At 40.5% G+C, this 21797-nt stretch overlaps 3 protein-coding genes across 8 annotated transcripts in view; 2 read left to right on the top strand and 1 right to left on the bottom strand.

Annotated features, from left to right (window-relative positions):
• The window catches only part of LOC129103619 (KATNB1-like protein 1), a 50714-nt gene extending 32424 nt beyond the window's left edge, over window positions 1-18290 (top strand). Inside the window, exons 1-10 of one of the 3 annotated variants that reach the window (XM_054614169.1) lie at window positions 15091-15315; window positions 16073-16185; window positions 16297-16334; window positions 16426-16702; window positions 16809-16924; window positions 17008-17058; window positions 17143-17232; window positions 17386-17490; window positions 17701-17794; window positions 17870-18290. In XM_054614169.1, coding sequence (XP_054470144.1) covers window positions 16078-16185; window positions 16297-16334; window positions 16426-16702; window positions 16809-16924; window positions 17008-17058; window positions 17143-17232; window positions 17386-17490; window positions 17701-17794; window positions 17870-17902 — 912 coding nt within the window. In that variant the 5' untranslated portion in view covers window positions 15091-15315; window positions 16073-16077 and the 3' untranslated portion in view covers window positions 17903-18290. Of the gene's footprint in view, window positions 1-15090; window positions 15316-16056; window positions 16186-16296; window positions 16335-16425; window positions 16703-16808; window positions 16925-17007; window positions 17059-17142; window positions 17233-17385; window positions 17491-17700; window positions 17795-17869 lie in introns of those variants that run through there. The other 2 variants (XM_054614168.1, XM_054614170.1) reach the window with 2 other exon arrangements.
• On the bottom strand, window positions 150-15678 carry acp7 (acid phosphatase 7, tartrate resistant (putative)). 4 transcript variants are annotated; one of them, XM_054614165.1, is made up of 14 exons: window positions 15480-15678; window positions 14282-14421; window positions 13358-13558; window positions 13093-13275; window positions 11936-11961; window positions 10576-10673; window positions 5998-6060; window positions 5086-5200; window positions 4746-4859; window positions 3861-3927; window positions 3428-3495; window positions 3264-3335; window positions 2764-2901; window positions 150-2648 (listed from the first exon to the last, which is right to left on the bottom strand). In XM_054614165.1, the coding sequence occupies exons 2-14, from the start codon at window positions 14415-14417 to the stop codon at window positions 2583-2585; spliced, it is 1347 nt and encodes a 448-aa protein (XP_054470140.1). In that variant the 5' UTR covers window positions 14418-14421; window positions 15480-15678; the 3' UTR covers window positions 150-2582. The 4 variants fall into 4 exon arrangements, with proteins under 4 accessions (XP_054470140.1, XP_054470141.1, XP_054470142.1 ...); XM_054614166.1 differs by having other exon boundaries at window positions 14282-14402; XM_054614167.1 differs by lacking the exon at window positions 15480-15678 and adding an exon at window positions 14577-14668 and having other exon boundaries at window positions 14282-14402.
• Window positions 18291-18652: 362 nt separating the features above from the next.
• Window positions 18653-21771, top strand: zgc:194887 (uncharacterized protein LOC571819 homolog). The gene is made up of 3 exons (XM_054614498.1): window positions 18653-18883; window positions 18989-19144; window positions 19918-21771. The coding sequence occupies exons 2-3, from the start codon at window positions 19000-19002 to the stop codon at window positions 20610-20612; spliced, it is 840 nt and encodes a 279-aa protein (XP_054470473.1). The 5' UTR covers window positions 18653-18883; window positions 18989-18999; the 3' UTR covers window positions 20613-21771.
• Window positions 21772-21797: the final 26 nt, after the last annotated feature.

The raw sequence follows: 21797 nt of genomic DNA, 5'->3' as shown, positions 1-21797 counted from the left end.
CCTTTGTGAAGCTGAATGTTGTTACACAGAGCAACTACTTCTAGCTCAACATGGCGGCTCCCGGTCGAGATTTGACTCTGTTGTAACAGCTGTAGTGTCTCATAACAGAAATAAAAGCATTACGACAAAACCACAACTTAAGTCAATGATTAAATTGTTTTTCATTTTATTTCAAAGTTCTATTTAAGGTATTGCACAAAACAGGGTTGAAATATGAAATACAGTTTGTGGTCCCATTTGGCTGCATAAGAAAAACTCACAAAAAAGGCAAAACAGTAATATATCCTAACCCGTTTTGTTCAGCTGGTTTACATTTAACCTCAGGTTTACTTTGGCAATATGGTGTGTTCACAGCCTCCATGCTGTGTTCCTGTTGATGCCATATTCTGAAGCCCTGTAAGTCATTGTGGTGTTGATATTGAGAGTGGAATTATGGCAAGACTGTGCTGTGATGTTCCTGAGCACACTGTACTTGGCTGTTTGTCTTGGTGGTGGTCTGAGGCTGCTTAATAGTGGCGCTCCGGTTCTGGAAGAACACTGAGCTTCTGGATTGATGAAAAATCCCAGAGATCCAGCATCTGAGGGCCTTGACTTCATTACACATGTCCTCAGTCTCCCCCAGTTTAACCCTGTGATCAAGTGCAGCCCCTTCATCAAGAAAGAAGATCTGACTTCTGACCTGCCAAAGCCCTTGGTTGAGAGAAATAAATTGGCCAACATGGAGTAGACGAGGAAGTGCTAGAAAATCTGTAACCTCGTTAGTGGCAGGAATCAATTTCTGTCAACAAAAGGCCTTCACCACACAACCACAAACCTGCCGTTCCTCTATCATAGACGGTAATAAACACTTAATGATTCAGCAACAGGCATGCGATCTGAAGTGACATGTTATTTTCTCCTTGCTCTTTTTTTCCTGGATTGCGATCAATGGCATTTTTTTCGTTTTCTAGGAAATCACATGACCTCAATGATGAGGAACGTGATGTGCGATGCTTGTTATTTAAGGCAAGAACTTTTCGTCCTTCCATTTTCGCAATATACATTGTACATACCTGACTGACTTTATTAGACCATAAATGTGGTTGCTGACAATTGTAAATAATTACAATGACTCGATGTAGTCTACGGCCTGGCAGCACATACTCTGCTCCCCCAGTCCCCCGCTGGTCTCTGCAGTCTCCACTTCCTCACTCCTGACACTCAGTGGGAGACATCAATATACAGAGTGTAGCTTAAGCAGATCAAAGGTTAGGAACTCAGTGGTGCGGGGCCTTCTCTACAAAGATACTTTCACAATCATAAGGCTGTGTTAGTGGCAGTAGCAGTAAGTAAGCACACCAAGACCATGTGAGTGTGAAGTGTGATCACTGTGCGCTTGTGTCTCCGTCTGCCAGACCCCACTGCGCTGCGGGGTATCGACTTTAGAGAGACGTTCAACAAATCCTCGGTTAGATTTACACACATGCCACTGACGCCTGACTACTTTTGTACTGCCTTTACTAGAACTCTGGGCTTCATATTGCTTCAGCTAGTTGTGACACATCTTGACCACGTGTGAGATTGTTTTTGGTCCTTCATTGGGGTAAAAAAATAGCATTTTCCCTGCAGTGTTTCCATGTTTGTTTAACATATATCCTCTCATAGTACTGCATGTGCTTTGGATAAAAACGTCTGCCAAATAACGTGTTTTATGTTAACTCATGTGTGTAGTGTTAACGGATCATTGATTTTTTTTTTGTGTCCACAGAATTGTGCAAGTACATAATTACACTCTGGCACTAACAGACAGCTTGAATAGTAAAAACACAAATGCATGCAGATCTGCCCTGGTTGTCCGCCAATACTCATCAGAGGCAGCATGCTGTTTGAAGGAATTAACACCAACATAGTGGTGAGAGTCATGGCGTGAGCAACAGTCATTTGCAGAAAGCGCCTTCTCACTTTGCATGTGTCCAAGCCACAAACATCCCTGAGTTACATCACAGTTCTTTTGTGTAGGCGTAGACTTCCATGTGTCTTTTCGTGTCAGGTCCTGACAGCCACACAGATGGACAATAAAATGAGGTTCCAATATCCTGAAAGGATTCTCCAAGGCAGGATCTTCATAGACTAATAGAAAGGAGACTTGATCTTTCTAAATGCATTTCCAGGTTTTGTAATGAAAAATGCTCTGAAGGGAATGGGGTCTGGTGTCTGCCAGATTCATGCTGTCTGTGTCTACTGTCAATAGATTATTCAGGCGGCAATGAAGAGACCTACAGTACATCTAGCTGGCGTTGACAAGTTAAACCAAAAAAACTCAAGTTAGACTACAGTGATGATGGTTTTGGAGGAAGGACAAATAAAGAGATCATTAAAAAAAAAGAATCAAACGCAAGTTTCATTTATACATTCACAGTAAATCATTGTCCTAAAGTGGTCGTCTGATTGGAAGAAACGTAGTGGAAAATGTATAAAGGATTCACGACATCTTAATTTGAAAAGCTGAATGAATAGGAATGAACATTTCCATCAACAGTGCATGATTGGTTGTGACGCAGCAAAATATGTGCTTTTCTGAAGTTCAAATTTCATGGAAGTATTCAGAACCAGGCAGAGAAGCCATGCTTTTCCTTCTCCACCCAAATGCTGTCGATCACCTTCCCATACTGGAACACAGAAAAGTCTTTGTTATGTTATGACTTGAGGCAACGCTCTTTGACCTTTAGATGTATCCTTTCACCTTTGCTCTACTTGTGTGCATGTTCCTCCATGTGTGCTCACCTGGTCATCGGATACCTGCTCCAAGTAAAGGTGGGTGGCATTGACTACTTGCATGCGGGTGTAGCCGTAGTCCGTGCTGCGGAAAGCGCTCCACTCTTTGGGGTTTGGATTGAACTTGTCGGTCTTCTCTCTGCAGCCCTGCAGAGGAATCAACACATTTGAACTGAATCCCTTAGTGATGAGTTGCGTGCCTTTCTCCGGCTTTGTCCAGGAAGCCCTGTATAACATTCACTACTGTGGCTGAGCCCTCGGTGTGAGTCTGGCCGCATTTTGATATGTTGATGACTAATCCCTCTGTGGTTGGATGATGAAGCATGCACCGCTCACCACATCAGAAAACACTTAACCAGAGGAACAGCTGGTACTAAATTCATGTGGCAGACCAACTGCTGCACAGAAAGGACAGCGAACAATACACAGCATTGTTTTTGTATATGCTGCTGTCAATTTATGTATTGATCTGTGTGGGGAAACGTTAACAGTGATGTGAAAGTACTCACAGCAGAGCCTGTGATGATGTGAACTGGAGCTTTTGGGTTCACATAAGGCTGCTCTTTGCTTCCATTGTACACCTAAAGAGAAAAACATAAAAAGTCTCTTTCAGTGATCCAAAACAAAGACTATAGATGCAAGCATGTGGTGAATTAAGAAAGCAGGAGCTGACCTTGTCACCGTAGACAGGCCAAAGCCTCTCATATGTGTGCTCATGTGCCCACAACTCCACATCCACTCCTGTAAAAAATATTTAGTGATAGTCAGCAACCTTCCATAGAAAAAAATAACTGCCCAGCTCATTTTTGTTTTCACATTCTGCTGTGTAATCCAATGTTCCTTAAAATCACTTTCAAAGTTCAACCACCATGAGTTAAATAATTAAATGAAACAAACAAAATCCTGGGACATATAACACAGGAAAAACGTTTGCAAATGTGCTGGTGGGATATCAGCCAGACCAAAGGCCTGCTTTTTTAATAAAGGATGTTTGGATTACTCTGCTCTCTGCAACTGTTGGGACATTAAGTCCGTCTGAGCGTGCAAATTTGTAATCTTAAACATCCATTAGCAGCACACAGCTGGTTGTCAAATAGAGACTGTACCATAGCGGTAAAATAGATCCTCTAGACCTGGAGCTGGCGGTTTGGTGTCATTCCGTCCCAGTCGGACCTGAGATAGAACAGAGAGGAATAATGTCAGCATGAACTGGCATTAGCGTATGAAACACTACCTGCTACCTGAAACACTACCTGATAGAGCCCCTTCATGCATGTGCCAGCCGCAGTCTAAACAGTGCCAAGTGCTGAGGGAAGTAAGTCTAAGTGGAAAGTATTTGGTCCCAATAACAGTGATTATAACAGAATACCGTGAATTGGCTTACGGGCTGCGATTCGGACCGGCCAGCCTGAAACACGTGCAACACGTCTGCTACCAGGGGTAATTAAAGTTTCGAGCAATTCAGCAGAAAACAAATCCTACAAATACATTTATGATGCTAAAATTAAACCTTCACCGACACAGATGTGCTGCTCTCTAAAGAACACACTGCAAAATAAACATTGAGTGCTTTGTAGGAAATCATAAAGTTTGGGGTAATGATATCTATTTTGGTACATAGTCGTAATAAATAAAACATCTATAGTTAGGCTTTGCTAATAAAATGTCTGCCATCAGGAATGCAGCTTAGTCATTACAACAGGAATTTCCACACTTGAGACCAAACAGGAGCCTCTTTACTTCCTGTTTCTTAGAAAAACAACCAGTCAGTAAGAGTTGACCTGAAAATCTTTACACAGATACTCTTTATGGCAGTGTGAAGGAATCAGTAGTTTTGGTAACAACATACATTAGAAAAAGTGTATGCATTAATATTGTTGTTGCAATGTGTATTCATGCAGTAGCTAATAGGAAGTAAACTTGGACTACAGCTGTTTCCCTAGCAACAGAATGGCAATGGAAAAGTCTATAGGATTCTTTGGTTTACATACATAGGAGTCAAACTGAGTACAGTCGTCCTGGTCGTCATCGGAGCAGTACATGGGTCTGTGTCCCATGGTGATGATCCATGGACGCACTGCTCGGTTCTCTGGCTTGTTGGCCTCCTAGGTTTGGAGAAGGAAGTGTTGAAAACATGCAAAGGTCAATGCGTGTCACACTGAGATAGGAGAACAATTTTGTATTGGAACAGAATGTGGAATCAGTATGTGTGTTATGGACTACAACCACTACACTACACTAAAATGGAAAAAAGAGAGGCCAAGAGTAAGAGTGGGAACAAAGGAGAACACTTAGTCATCATGTACACATGCTACTAGTGTGCTCATTAACCTCAAGGTCTTTCGTCAGCCACTCATACTGCTTGAAGATCAGCTCCTGGCCGAATTCGAGATAGAAATAAACCTCAGTGGAGAGGGAGATGATGTGCGCTGACCCCAGGTTCCAGCTGCGGACACACATCATTAAAATGATACACGGCCTCGACCCAGTGGAGAAAGCATGCTGAATGTCAGTGGATAAGCAGGAACAGGCCTCACTTTAAACGCCAGATAAGTGTGAAAAATACTCTCAAATCCAGGCAATGTTTCGTCTCTGACAATTTGCCGCAGAATGCAGTGCCAGATCTACTTAGGGGAATGACCTCCTTGCTGTAATATGAGTGCTTACGTGTTCCTCCTGCAGCTTTAATGGAAAAGCATGTGTTCTGTACATGTGTGCTACATGTTATGAACCGCACAGTTTCCAGTAGCAGTCGTGGGATTTTAGGTTGCCTTCCCTCGGTCCTAACCGGCTCTCATCCAGCAGGCCTGGATGCTCCGAGGGACTGATCAGTGGGCAGCTGGCCTGCGGTCTAGCAAGGTATTATCTTACTGTCTGAGAGAAGGAGGTCTGTAGTGGACTATGAGTCACCTAGTTAGATGTATAGCTCCTTTGTGTAGTCCACATGTTCCTGAGATAGTAGAGCGCTCCTCTGCTGCCAATTCCTCTTGGCTGTCTCTTACAGCTCGTTAATGCTTACTTAAATACAGTAGGAGGTTTGGTAAACCTTCACGTGGGGCCCTGGTAGGAAAATAAATGATTTCTCTTTCCGTGCTCTGTCCCCGCAGCTAGCTTTCATTTTTTTTTATCTACAAACCAAAACTGCTAGTTAAGCACGCCAAAGTCCTCCTTAACTAAAGCAACGATTGACTAAGTAAAATATTTTGTTATTCCATAAAGCCGACATATTCTGTTTTCCCTTACCTGTACCACAGGCTCTCAGTCTGGCCTGGCATGCTGAAGCGATTCCTGTAGTTGGAGAAGTTACTGCGAACAAACAAGTCAAGAAAAAGGTTAGAAAGACTGATCGTACAATCAAGGTTCTTTGAATATGCAAGAAACAGCACAAAACATACAGACTCCTGCTCTCTCTTATTTTGTGGCGCAAACACAATTTTTAGCTTTATGATGAAATATAATTAACCAGCAATTCTTAAAAACTGCCTGGCTTTGGTGCAATTCTTTTGTTTTATGTCACTTTTCTATATACGGTTCAACCTAGTAGAAAACACTGGGTGGTAAATCATCGGATAAAGATGACCATCAAGCTGTGGTGGTGACATCTGCTCCAAACTTTAGCTATTCTGAGACACCGTACACTTTTCTGCCGCCACCATATCAGTGGCTGACTCTCCAAATTAAAGGCTGTAGAAAAAAAAGGACGTAGATTCTGTGACCTCACCATATATGTTTCTGATGGGAGGTTTTGAAGCTTAGGATCTTGGGCAGATAATCAAATCTGGGCAACATGGGGTGGAGCCGAGATGGGTTGAGCAAGTCGGAGCCATCATGGCTGAGCGCACTACACCTGTCAATCAACAAAATAGTTCTCTAAATATACCCCTCTAAAAACATGTTCTTCTTTAAAGAACAGAGTATTTTTAGATCCGGCAGCCTTTAGAGGATTCACAACTTAGGCACCACAGTGGTTTCAGCTCTGACATGTGGTAGTTCCTACTTGATGCAGGTACAGTATCATACTTGCAGTTATTTTTCACTGCTACCATAATCTCCAGAACTAATTTGTAGACTCTTTGCACGGCACCAGACGACGAAATCATCAAGAAATAATGAAACACATCCAAGGGTTCACAATCACGCACGCTAAACCGACACTCTCCAAGTATCACAATGGGAGCACGGTGCAAAAAGGGAAAAACTCTTTCATGGAAAGCTCTCCCTCATGCCAATCTGCCAGTCACTTGTCACGGTTTTTAATTTCAGGATGAAAGCAGGAGCCAATCTTCTCAAAGGGCCATTTACTAAGCGAGGTGAGGTGAGAATGATTGTTTTCTTATCTTACATAAGGAAGAGAAAAGTGCAGTATTCTGGACGTCTTAATGTATGGTTAGTGGTAAGTAGAAACCAGTGGGTTCAGAGGTCAAAGGCTAGGGACCGGGACACAAAAGAAGGATCACAGAGACCTTTACTAATATGATTCAATTTAAAACTAATGAGACACAGAGGTCAGGATTAAATTGCCAAGGCCAGTGTGATAAATCAAGCATTTTGCGCCAATTTCTGCCCTGTGATCATACGATTATAACCGCAAATCAAGTAGCTTGAATCTCACATTTAACTCTTGATTACTAGGAAAGTATTTATAACGAGCATCATTGCATTTACAACAATGCATCAACTGAAATTTACAGTATATTCTAATCCAACTACACAAGCCGTGATAGCTAAAACAGAGATAAAGAGTGAGATCTATTCCTATGTTATTTGAAGTTCTCAGTCATGGTAATGAACCAAACACAATCATAGAATGGGTTCATACTCCCATCTTGTGGCTGGAACATGTACCAGCAACAATCTACAAGGATCCGGGAAAGCAGTTAGTAGAAATATACAACACATTCTGTATCCAGTTAAATAATATACATACGCTCTAGAAATTGGTGATATAATCAGGCACACCCTGAGGGAAATGATACGTCTGTAGAAATAAAGTCCACTGCAAGCTTTAAAGCCTCTCGTGCTGCGGGCTGAATCGTGGAAAATCTGATACAAACATGATAAACTTTTGGAGTCCAACATTACATGTGAATCTTCCTCTGCAACCAAAAGCACGCTTGTTTCCATGTGTGTTTGCTTTTCCATTCAAACAAGATTGAGATTAAAATCTGGTGGCTGTCAAAGTCAATGTGAACAACCTGACTCTTAAACTGACCCAACAAGACTCCCTCCCAGCCCCCATCAAATCTACCCTTTAATCATCTGATTAAGCTTAATCTAGGCTTAATCTAGGCAGAATTAAAGCAACCAGCTGCAGTCTTCACGAAGGGAAGTGACCAACTTCCATCACAAGACAGCAACGGTCATCCCTCCGAGGGCCCGATGAAGCATATTGTGCTTGGTGAACAAAGACAGTCTTGATTGGGGCTTTAGCATCCTCTGTGGATCCACTGTTCTCATCCTGCTGGAATGCTGACTGAAAACTTTTGCGGTCAGCAGTGTTTCAATTGCCTTTTACCCATTAGGTTTTGAGGTTGGAAAGAGAGATGAACGGAGGAGAATAGTGAGAGGGAGCACACCAGACAGCGAGGAAGAAAAAGCAGGGGCCAGCTGCTGGGAATATTTGGATTCTTAACAACACCACAGACCAAAGCAAACTTTTAACGTATAGTGGAGGGAGAGAGGGGAGCTGGATTTCTGGTTATGCAATGCAGCGAGCTCTTTCTTGACATCAGGATGCCAAGCCAAGAAAAAGAGACTACTGTTAGCAGCTCCTTAATAAAGACCAGGCAGTAGTCACATTTCACATGGCAAGGCTAGGCGAGGACTGTCTCAGTACAGCAGCGGCAAGTAAATATTATGGTGTAAGATCAGGCTGCTCTAAACGTTTCAAAATGCATAAACACACACAACTGAGTCCAGCAGATGTGCTTGGAATTTCGGGATACATTAACTGCTAATCCTCGGGATGAAAAGCATCTGTGGCTTCTGAAAGTTTTGCTCTCTTTACATTTTACATTTCTTTTATCATCTTGTATCATCTTCAACAAAACAACATGATAGGCTACAATTCAATCCCTCGTAGGTTAACAATATAAACCACCCTGAGGATTATTTGCATTGTGGGATTTTATAAAAAAGCTAAAGGGACCCAGAAGCGATATATAAATATGTCACAATATCAGTGGACAACAAGGCTGTTACTATTTGTTTGGGGCTGCAACAAATTATTATTATTATATAATTATATAATTAATCTGCAGATTGTTCTCTTAATCAACCAATTGAAAGTAATGAAATAGTGGAAAAACGGCCAACACAATTTTGTCTGGCTGACAGACTTTCAAAATTGAAAGATATTCAAATTACTATCATTTGAGACAAATTTTCACCCTGGTGCACAATAAAGATGTATTATATTGTAATGTATATTGTGTTGTAAAACACATCAAATCCTCACATTTAAGAAGCTTGAACCAGCAGATGTTTAGGATTTATGCTTGAAAAATTACAATTACATAAAAAAATCAACAGAAATTATTTTAATTGTTTGATCAAAAAAATCAACTTTTTGTTTTAGCTCTAAATTTGTTTTCACACACTTAAGTTTCAGCATCGTTCTCTCCTCACTGTACTGTCTCTCAGTCCAGAAAGTTTCCCAGACATTTAATGTGAGCAACGCGTTCAGTGATGATGAGTTAAAAACGCAGACAGAAAAGGCCATCTCTGGAAACTGAAAAACAGATAGTGAGCTGATGATTTCCAGTCGGATAAAGGTTTGCTTTGGAGAGCTTTGCCTTGTTTAGATGTTGGTGGTTCCTGAAGCCGCACCAGCCTTTAAAGACCAAAATAGCTCTCATCTGTTCAAACGGTACAGTGTTTTCAGCAGACCAAAGTGTGTTCTTTATTGTGGAAAATCTGCGGCTCACCAGAAAGGTTGTTTTTCAGAGGTTCAACCCTCCACACACACAAAAAGAAACATGCACGCACACACTTACAGTAGCCAGTTCTGAATGCAATTTGTCATGAGGTGTCTGGCAAGCTTCCCTCACCATTATGGATGTACTGCTATTTTTGCCCAAAACCCATTAATCATACTTTTGCCCCTAAGCAGAATGTGGCATAAAATGTAAACAAAAAGGAAAACATTAGCTAATTGAAAGCAGAAGACAGACAGGAGACAGTCACACAGCTTCCATGTTGTCTTACTGACTATGAATGCCACTGTTAGGTGCTGTGAGTACAATTTTAGGGCATCTATTAGCAGAAATAACATTCATTATTATGTTTTCATTAGAGATAATCAGCTGTATTGCTTTGTTTTATTAGCCTAGAATGAGCCCTTCATATTTACATAGGGAGCATGTCCTCTTTAGAGTCTGCCATGTTGCTCCCCATGTTTCTTCAGTACAGAACAAACAGACCAAACACCTGCTTTAGAGAGGGCCTTTTGCGTTTTTATGTCACCTGAAGGCCACCATAGTCCTCCTTGTTAAACTGCTGTAAGCTGGCTACATAGTGCAAAAGCTGTGGTATCGCCAGCAGTGACTTCCGTTGGTCCTAAACTAGTTTTATTATGTTAAGGATGGCCTATGAGCGAGGTGAACCGCATTACCACAGTTTTGCACGTGGCAGCTCACGTTATCGCAGTCTTGGAAAGGGAGAGGTGGGAGGAAGGGTAATCAATAGGTTGCAATCTTCAACCACACCACAAGATGCCAGTAAATCCAACACAATGGCCCTTGAAGAAACAATTCTACACTCAACAGTCAGTTCATATAGTAAAACATCCAAAAAGAAATTTAGAAATTAACTTCCACCTACTATGTAGATTCGTGGTTGCCTGGACAGGTCATGTAGGGCACGTAGGCTGCGATGGACTGAATCTGCCTCATGAACTCATCTCCGATCCTGGCATTGTCCTGGAGCAGTGACATTCAGCTGTTACACATGACGCCAAATATTTTCCTCTCTGACAACAATGTTTCATTTTCTTCCATTCACTGATTACTATGATTGCTCTATTTTCCAGACATCTGTAGGAAAGTACAGGCCCTATAAATTTATGATGACAACACACGTCAGTGGGACCATAAAGTGTTGTTGCAGCTCGCCGGGAGCAGATAGTTAGCTTGTGCTTCTCTCAATGAAGCATTAAGTTGTTACATTTTGCTTATTTACTTTGGCTCTCTACCCTCTGTTACGTTACTACTTCACTGCAAAACCTCATCTTAGTGAGTCGGCAACTTGCAAAAAGTCAGTTTAATTTACATGGAAGTTAGCCCACTTCAATGGTCACAAAGGCAACGGTAGATAAAAAAAGGCCGCCACTCTGACCATCGTGCTGCTTTGATTTGAATGGGAATGTCCGTTCTACTCCTATTCTAGTTCTATGATATAGCCAATCAAACAAACCTTACTGAAATACTTGCATTTTTGTCTTAGATATACTAACACTGGCAATGGAGCTTTTAAAAACACATTGCGGTTAATTGCTGTCATGATGGCTTTCACCTGCCACTAACATTAACAGCCTTTCAGACAAAATTAGCTTTCTCTGTTCTTCTATTTATAATATCGTCGAAGCCACAGGAATTACTTGCACATTCCAGCTAAAAAATACAGCTTGGAACAATTAGGGTTATTAATCTGTGCAGCAGTCTGCTGATTGCATTTAGCATTTTTCCCTATTTGAAAAGAGAGGCATGAATAATGCAAAAACTAATTTCAGGAAAATTGATTTTAGCATCCAAGACAAAGTTATGCCTAATATCACATATGACAGTTGGGTGGTTTTCAGATGAGCAAATATGCTATTGAGGCTTAGGATTCTGGGTTTTGAATGACGCTGATTTTATTTAAGAAATACTTGGGCGACATGACCCTGACTCTCGTCTTTCACCGCAGGCTTAAGGCATTTCAGAGTAATGCTAATCATAAGCTGTGAGTCTCAACCGCAGCTGAGAGCCTTCATATCCACTCATAATAAACAGTGGTGAGTCTTGAGATGGGGCAGCGGAAAAGGTAAAGTGGCTTATCTCATCTGTCATTGTGGAATTAGAGGAATAGAAGAGTGGCTTTAAGAATATACACTATTGATGAAAGAAATTTGATGTCAGCGACCTTAACTGGGCACAATTGTTATAAGAGTTTATGATATTGCAAAGACAGAAGAGTAAAATACCTCATGCATATCGTAGGCAAAGTCACCTGTAAAACATAAAAAAAAATGTGAATGAAAGTGTTTAGTAGGATGATTAATCTCCCACAGCAATACCAATTAGTATGTCTTAGGTGTACTGTGCCAAAATGAGTTTCCCCCAGAAAGCTGTGCTTACAACTCTATCATAGGGATAATGCATTTAAAGGAATAGTCCAACATTTAAGGAAATACGCTTAACAGCTTTCTGCAGAGAGTAAGATGAAATTTATTTCACTCTCATGTATGTGCGCTAAATATGAAGTTACAGGAAGTTCACATAGTATCTGCTAGCCAGCACCCTTAAAGCTCATCATTTAACACACTGTATATTGTTTGTCTAATCCGTGGAAAAACTGAAATGGATAAATGACAATTTGTGGTTTTTCGGAGTTAAATGCTGGAATGTATCATTTACTGAACTTTAGAGATGCTAGTAGCAGGTTTTTTTCTTCATGCTAAGTAAAGCTAACCAGCTTTGGGCTCTAACTTTATATTTAGTGTGCAGTCATGGGAATGGTATCAATCTTCTCATCTAACATTTCCTAAAATATCAAGCTAGACCTTAAATATATAACTAATGGACTATGATCGGCTTCAAGCCAAAGTCTGATCTCGCTTTATGAGGCAATCAAAGAATTATATTCTCTGTAAACTTCTAAAGTGGCTGTAAAACAGTGTTTAATGTGGTGTTTAATTCAAAAGCCAACAAAAGGCAGAGAAGAATTATACTGTTCTTTCATTATCTTTTATTATCCAAGCTAGAGAGCCAGAGATTCAGTCAGATTTTTAGGCGAACAAGTTTTGGCACAACTCAGACCCATTATCTGTTTAGATTCTACTCCCCACAAGTGATGGAGCGAGCAAATGACCGGCATCCAACTCATATGGTTCAAAAGCAAAGCATACAAATGACAAATAGGTATTATTATGGTGATTACAGTAATTACCGACATGGTATATTACCTCTTCATTAGACATTTCTGTTGGAATGGCTCATCTAGTTTAATGGATATGATTTATTTCAGTGTAATTTGTTGCAAGCTTTGCCAGGTGGATTACTTATTCCTGAGAAAACAGCTGATAAAACAATGCCTCTCTACTGCTTTCAGAGGTCAAATTGTTGTGAGTGTAGAGCTTACCTATGTGCAGGATGGCATCGTACATGCCAAGTTGTGTCTCCTTTTGCAGTCGGGCCAGAGACTGAGGGTTCTCATTGCCCATGTCACCGTACAGAGCAAACCTGGGACTGAAGCTAGTGCTGTCGTTCAGAGCAGTGAAGGAGAACACATCGCTCCAGCCCTCATCACTCCCACAGTGGTAGACTGAAATTACCCAGGGTGAGAAAAACGTTTTAACATAAGCTATGTTGTGAGAGAAAGTCAGTAATAGTAAAGCTTCACCCACCATAAGTAGCAGCAGGTTTGAGGTCTGTGAGAGTGACCCTGTGGATGTACAGCTTCCTGTTCTCCTCGCCTGAGTCCACAAACAGAGTAGTGTCCCCTTTGGCGCTCATCTCAAAGAGCCGACCCCCGAGGAGACCATACTCCACCTTGCTCTCTGTCTTATTAAAGGTAGTCCAGGTCACCACCATAGAACCTGGTACTCCTGTGAAAAAAAGCCTAATAATTGGAATCATGATGCAGATTGACCTGACAGGACAGCTGGATTCACTTACTGATGCATCAATGAAAGCCAAGAGATGCTTATGAAAAACCTGACTTTGCACAATCGCTGCGCTTCTGATCCTTCCGCTGGCAAGATATAACCATCAGAGAGCTGAAATAAGCTGACGACTAGCCAGGTATTCATTTCATCAAGACGTCAACGCATTTAATGACTACCACGTTTCATCGTCATGAGGAGTGAACAGAAGAACATTTATGCTGCATGGACTCTGTGTGAACCAAGAGTAACATCAGCTACTATGTATGTAAGGCAGTTAAGGCAATTATCTTGTGCCTTTAACCTAAATTACTTACATTGAGTGCACAGGTAGCGTTTTAGAGCAACAGGGCACTTCAGCAGGAAATGTTGCGGTTGCATTAAATAAACCCATAACATTTTATCAAGGCCTACAGGCATTAAGTTAACTGTATTGCAGGAAAATTAAAGACTTTTTTTTAAAGTCAATTCAAGATCACTTAAAGTGAATCTGAACTGCCCAACTTTACCAATGCTTTCGGTCATTATATTATTGAGTTATTTGTACAAAACACCTGTAAATCTTCAATCCATTTGACCTGGATATACTGGTTTGTACTACTCAGCGGAAAATCGTATCCCTAAATGAAAACACATAAATCTGATGGAAACAGTTCAAACACTTACCTGGATAAGAGAGGTGCACTTGTTCTGGCTGGGTCCACGTGGGAGGAACACCAAGCGCCAACAGGGGGGCAAGGCTTAGCAAGGCACAGGCAGTGTGAACAGTCACCATCTTAACACTGGACTGCGAAAACAACATCAACCTGGTTAAAGAAGCAAACCAACACACCCAGAAAATAAAACAATCTGGTCACTGTAATCACATGATGTTCAAAGCTTTCATGCCAAACATCCCATGATACTGACACTATTTTAAACCAAGTGGCTCAATCTGTCTGTTTAGCAGTCATCATCATACCTGACCTCAGTGTCGGTTCACACAGCACTCGGTGTCAGCGGCACACACACACACACACACACACACACACACACACACACACACACACACACACACACACAGGCCATGTTTTGGTCTCTGATTATGATGATGACCTCTGAATCAGTCAACCCCGAATGCTGAGACTGCAGAAGTGAAACAACAGAGTCAGCGAGAACAGCTTAGCAGAGAGATGATGTGTCAACAAAAGCAGCTGATGTTTTTCATTGTGCATTCAGGGAAGTGAGCCCAGGTACAGCGGAGATTATCTCACAAGCCACAGCTTGTTGTAGATCAATAAAGCTCTAAGGCAAACTGCTCCTATGCATCACTGATCGGAGTCAAGGCACTGCCAGAGGAAAGAAAAGCTTTGTTCATTTGAGCCAAAACACCATACCGGTTGATCTCATTTAATAGCTATGCTTCATGCATCTTTAGTTGAGTGTGTCTTTCACTGATATGAGATCAGTTAATTGGGATGACATGAAACCACAAATCTAGACCAACGCTTTAAAGAAATGTTTGGTTTTGTAATCTGCACCATTAATATATTAATAGCCGCTAGGGGGTGCACTTTGCACGGACTGCATAATGAATAGGACGCTTTATTCTCTGATACAGGGCGGTGTTTGTAGTTGAAAATCGGGTGTTAACTAGCTGCAGTAGCCTAATCAAAGGGAATGAATAACTATATGGCCTCTGCATAGGAATGGATAACAAGGTGAGTTAACTTTACGCCTTTAAAGGATAAGCTATTAGTTTCAGTGTTGTAACGCGGTTATATTTGGCTGTGAAGGTTCATAGACTACTGGTTGAAATGTTAAACCGTTTCTATTCAACGTTACTTAATGTGACCTATCTGTTATCAGGTATATTCTCATTTACCTCTTGTTGACTGGTGTTACTCCGGACAGTGACTCGTTTAAAGATACTCGCAATAAAAAAGCCTTTTTATTTTGTCTATGAACAACACGTGCAGTTTAAAGATACTGAATGAGGCTCAAACACAGATTGGCCCGAATAAGTAAGCTACATTTTAAATGACTAACTTAAAACCCTCACAAACAAAACACAACACCACTCAGCTGTTTGCCCAGGAGCAGTTCCTTAATACGTCATTGCACAGAAGAATACCATGCCCAAGTGGCTTGTGGGAAATTGTGTTTTGATATGATTTAGCCTGGAGGGCATGACAAACTGGAGGATGAAAATGTTTTCTTTTATTAAACAACTAAAGACAAAAACAAATATAATATATATATATATATATATATATATATATATATATATATATATATATATATATATATATATATATGTATATGTTTGAAAATGAATAATGGTTTAAAGGCATAAACCATATTGTGATTATCTTACTGGGTTGACTTTACCACAATGATATCTGTCTTTGTGTGCTTGTAGGTAGTTAATTACGTCAAAAAATGTATTAAAACTGATTAAGGCGTCTTTTTCTCTAGATATAATGGACTCCAACAGCGAGGATGGAGAGTACCAAAATCTTGAACATGACTTACAACAGGATGCAGCCCAGTACAGAGTGACCTATACTCGGGGGAGAGACACAAAAGATGTGAGCTGGTAGATGCATTATAATACACACATGTATATCTGTACACTGGACCTCTTTTGCTGCTTATAAACGTGTTATTTGTCACCATGCCAAATGTATTTTCATATACAGATGGGTAACGATAAAAATGAGGAGTTCAACATAAAGAGGTAGGTCATTGCATGTTTTGTGGCGACTTTATAGCAAGTGCATGATGTGGTTTGGTTTTCAAATGAATGTTTCAACATTTCACCTGCCCAGGTATCCAGTAAGTCGCTCTGGCAACAACCCAGGTAGAGTGAAGCGGGTAGTGTCCTGTAAGAGGAAGACCCATCATCTGACAGTGACTCGGAGGAAGCAGCCCGGGGTTGGGAAAATTTATGATGCTGCTAACAAGGAGAATGAGATTAAGCGCATGCAGGACATGCAACAGGAGATATTTGACATGGACCCTTGGGAGTTCCCACTAAAAGTCAATAATAACCCCAAGACTGGGAGAACTGGTTCTGAACAAACCGACTACTGTTCACTCACTGAGGTCAGAAACATTATTATAGCTCAGACTATATTAACATTTTTCTTGTGTTGTGGGTTTTTCTATAAATAACTGTGTGTGATAATCTGAACCAAACAATGTGTTTCAGCTTACCATGGATCACAGCACATTGACTGATGTGCTCTTTGGAAGAAATCTGAGACTGAAAGTATCCCTAACATTGTGGCAGAGAAATGTTGGAGAGCTGTTGACGTACTTTCTGAGGTATGTTAGGTGTAGTCTGTTTCAGAAATGTGACACACAGTATTTTTCTAGAATTTCAAAAGCACATCACTGTTTTTGTACAGAATTCAAGACGTCGGTGTGTTTGTTGATTTTCTCCCGCTGATTAGCAAAAGGTGAGTGATTTGACATTTGCAAACGTCTGAGCCACACTGTCCACAAGTGGAGTATATGTTAATTTGATTAGATTTTCTCTGCAGCATTGATGAGGACTCTCCCAGGGTCACCATTGGCTGTTGTGTTGACCTCTTTCCTTTAGTTAAGAAGGTCCTCACCCATCCATATGAAGAGTGAGTATTCCTACTGCAATGTAGTGTTTTGTTTTTGCAGTGCAGTTGAATTATTATTGAATGAAATGCATTGTGCACATAGAGAAACAGACATTATGTGGCTGGATAATTACAAATATACTAATAAACGAGTATTTCCTTTTATTCTCACAGGTATCTTATAGTTGGCTTAAAGTGGATAAATTCAGTTTTGAAAAACTGGTGGGCGGACCTAAAAACAAGTGGCTATAGTGGATCAACTGAACTTCTGATGGATAAGTAAGTGTTGTTTCATGAGCTGTATGATAATTCAGTCAGATAAATACTGCATATATTTAATTAAATTGTTCTTGTCACAGTCAACAAAATATGAAGCATACAGCATGGCTTAATACTTGGCAGAATTTGCCACTTTTTTTACATTTTGCCAACTGTTTACTTCAATATACACAGCCATTGTGCTAAAGTATTTATTCAACTTTGATACAGAAATTTCCAGGCCTTTAATCAGCAGTTGACGGAGTTATGGCATCAGGAATCTTTACTAAAATCTGTTCCCGGACCTGCTGCGGACATGGCAAAGGTCAGTGCTGCATGTTTGAATAAATCTTTGCCACTGCCATTGTTGGTTTTGCATTTTCTAATTTTTCTCCCTTAGGTCATTGACTCCTTCCTGTCTCAACTTACCTGACAGCAACAAAGAGCCGGATAAAGGATCTTTCTCTGGTGGCAGCTTCCCAAAAGTGTATTGAATCCTTAGTAAAATCCTTTGATTGGAGCTGAAGTTGTTTCCACAGAGGAGTTGGTTTTAGCTTGTACTGTACTTGTCCTTAGGCGATATCTGTAGATCATGATGTATTTTTGGGCTGGCCGATGAACCTGAAGAGTTGAAATACTGAGAATGTGCAATATAAATGTAATCATGTGGCAAATTTGACTTGATGTCATTGTTCATTGAACTATACTAGGATGTTGTAATAATGACCAACAAGAGGAGTTTTATCATTGTGCAGTTTCAGTTATATCACAGAAACTTAGAGGCTTTCATGTGTCGCTTTTATCTTTGATTGCACCAATGATGATGAATAAAATTTATATTTTCAATTTAAAAGTTTCTGGTTGGTATTTATATTTCTTACTACCAAAACAAAGGTTGTAATCAACTAATTCTGTGGGAGACGACAACACTAATATGTTTCCAAACTGTACGTGCTGTAATTTAACCCAACCCTGGGCTTTACCTCAGGTTAAAGTAGGCTTAAATACACTCCCATATCTGCAGCAACACATTTCATTTGAACCCCTACAATTCAGTCTCATCTGGACTTCAGCCTCATTCAGTCTTGACGTGATTTGGGTAGGTCAGAGATATGGGTTTACAAAGCTCCTTTTACATGAGAGTTTATCTCACTTGACACAGATAAGTGGCTTGTTGGTGTTTGTCATAGAGATGCGAACCTGAGGCTGAAGTCCAGCTGTGACTGGGCAGGAGAAGGCTGTGTGAAAGGACCCGCAATTCAGTGAACTCTCAGCAGTAGACAGCTCTGTTAGCGTTCTGGTGCTTTTCATTCAGAAAAGTATACACAACTACAGCCTGAGCGCGGGAGAGGATTTGCATACAGCGACCTACATATCTATTCACTGCAGCCTCATACAGGAGTCTTCACTGAAGGTAACACTTTCTTTAGACCAGCAATGTTTTTGTGTGTTGTTTATTGTGTTCACTGAATTCAGTATTGTATTTTAAACTAAACACTGCTGTTGTCTGACAACAAAGGAAAGTGAAGGATGAAGTGTGGAATATGCTGGCTGCTGGTAGTGGCCCTGCTGCTGCTCAGTGTGACTGGAGTTGACATGGAGCATCTCCAAGCTGAGAACCTGAATCTCCTTCCCCCGGATGAGCACAACTTGGTCCTGAACCGTGGGATGAGAGGTATGTATAAGTGTGACTTTCACTTTCATTTTGACTTTTCTTTTTGCTTGTTTGATCTCAATATTCTGTTTGCCCATAACTTATGCAGAATCCTCTAAACTGGAGCTTTCGATCGTGGTTCAGTGTGTGAAACAATCCTGTGGTTGCTCTTAAATTTTAAATTACCTTTATCTCAGATTATCAGTGTGGATTCTCCTGTGGGTCAAATTCCAGCCCATAGAACGAAATTGCTCAGTGACTCATTGATGATCTTATATTGATTGATTTGTGTATCTTAGTAAGACAGTTTGTCAGACAAGCAGTTGTAATAGTTTTGCAATTGATCAACATGTTTACCTGGAAGACATTGAGAAACAGTGTTGTTGCGCTGTTGCCATCAATGTCATGTAAAAGTACCACTGGGAGTGCTAAAGTTGGATGTTTTCAACGTGTACACAGAGTGGTAATAAATCAATAGTATGTTATTTATTTTCTTGCAGAGTTGGATGAGAAGACTGCTCTTCTTATCTAACTCTTGACAAGAAAGCAAAATGTCAAACTAGTCCTTTAAATGAGAAAAATGTTGTGATTTCTTTATGATTATTGAATTTCAATGGAAATACCTATGATTATGTTTTCATGTCTGCATAATGTAACATAAAAATACAAAATAAAAAAATGTTTCTGCTGTACAGATTGTTTCCACTCAAGTTTGTGAACTGCAGCAACAAATGAATAGAAATCTGGACATATCTCCCTCAAGGTTCTGCCTGATATGTTAATTTACCCAACAGTGCTGCCCAGAGACTGCCATGAAATGCTGATGACGTCTTCGGGCCAGGCCAGAGACGGTGTGTACCTGATCAAACCAGGTGACTCCCCCATCGTGGCCTACTGTGCCATGCAGGAGGGAGGCTGGACCGTGGTGCAGCATATCACCGTCAATAGCAGCGTGGATTTCGATCGTACCTGGGCTGAATACAAGGATGGCTTTGGGGCTGTAACCGGTGATCACTGGCTCGGGAACGAATACCTTCATCAGCTCACCCGCGGCCCCGGGCGCTTTAAACTGGGAGTAAAGCTAGTAGACCGAGACGCCATCACGAAGACGGGGGAGTATGATCCGTTCTTGGTGGAGGATGAATCGTCAGCATACAGGCTGAGGCTGGGGTTGTTCCAGGGCACAGCTGTAGATGCTCTGACCCTGGACACAGAGAACTACCTGCATGACAACCAGAGATTCACCACTAAAGACAGAGACAATGACAACTACTTCCAAAATTGTGCTAAGCTGGAGTTTCAGGGGGTGCCAGGAGGAGGTTGGTGGTACGACGCCTGTGCTGGTGCCAACCTCAATCGCAGGAATGTCATCTACTGGCAGAAGGACTGCAACAAGGAGCGATTGTGCAAGTATGCGTGGATGATGGTGAGACCTGCGGACACAGTTAAACTGATTCAAAGTGAAGAGTGCAAGAAGGATGAACTATAAGGACACAGGATTTGTGACAATGTATGATACTGAATTTGGCAACTACTGAGGGCCAAAATTTTGGTTTTCTTTGAAACAAACCCTACAGAAAGCTGCATTACTCAATTCCTTTGGACATTCAATTCACCACATTTTATTCAGAAATGCATGGACATGATCACAAAATACTTAGAACAAGAAAATGAATCACATACTTGGAACACATTATAAAAATGCAGTAGGGTTTTAGCTCTAGCTTTGTCTCTATCGATCACCATGTCAATACATGAAGCAAAGCAACTCATCATTCCCCAAATTGCAAGTGCAGATTCCTCTATTATCACATTTACAAAAAAAAGTTTTTCATGACATTATAGCTTATGACACGTAAAATAGCTCCCATCCAATGCTGACACAAAGGAACATTTCACAAACAGCATTTTATTTGTCACAGTACATTACAAGTTTTCCAGAAATACAATGAAGATATGATGGCATATTGATTTAGCTACAGTAATTAAAAAGGGAAAATATCCTGAGGATAAAAACTATTAAACTTATAATAAACAAAGTTTACTCTTGAATCCTTCACAATGTTTGTAAACGCTGAAATTGTTTAGCAAGTTTGTCATGTAGTTTGAGTAAGGGTTGTGGGCTAGACCAGAAGGGTTTGGTAAATTTTGTTATTTAATTTATGGAATCGTTACTCAATATTTTCCACTGAGATTTTGCAGGACAGAAAATGCAGTAGACGAAATGTGAAAACATCAAAGCTGCAGCTGTATTCACACATTTGACAAATGGCAATGGCACATGTGAAAAGGCTTTGATTGCATTGAGTTACAATCTTGACCTAGTAAGCAGTTTCGGACATCAGGGCGACATGTATTAGCCCTTTAAAATAAAAAAGCCATTTCAAAAGGTGAGAAAATACCTACAGAGTAAAAATGCATGTGTTACATTTTTTACATTTTGGGTGTTAGAGCCTCAGTTCAGGGGAGGATACTGGCATATTTTTAAATCAATATACATTAATTATTAGATTTGAGCAATTTTATTATGCTCAAGAACTCAAACTGTGCATATTGATACAAATACAGTATAGTATGAAATATTCTGCATAAGAGCATCCATTTGAAGGGAAAATACTGGTATTTTTTAATATTTCAGTATATATTTACAGTGTCACTGATTATGTTGGGACAA

This window comes from Anoplopoma fimbria, chromosome 15, assembly GCF_027596085.1.
Source record: "Anoplopoma fimbria isolate UVic2021 breed Golden Eagle Sablefish chromosome 15, Afim_UVic_2022, whole genome shotgun sequence".
In the NCBI taxonomy this organism is placed as follows: domain Eukaryota; kingdom Metazoa; phylum Chordata; class Actinopteri; order Perciformes; family Anoplopomatidae; genus Anoplopoma; species Anoplopoma fimbria.
This window is presented reverse-complemented; position numbering and strand designations above follow the sequence as displayed.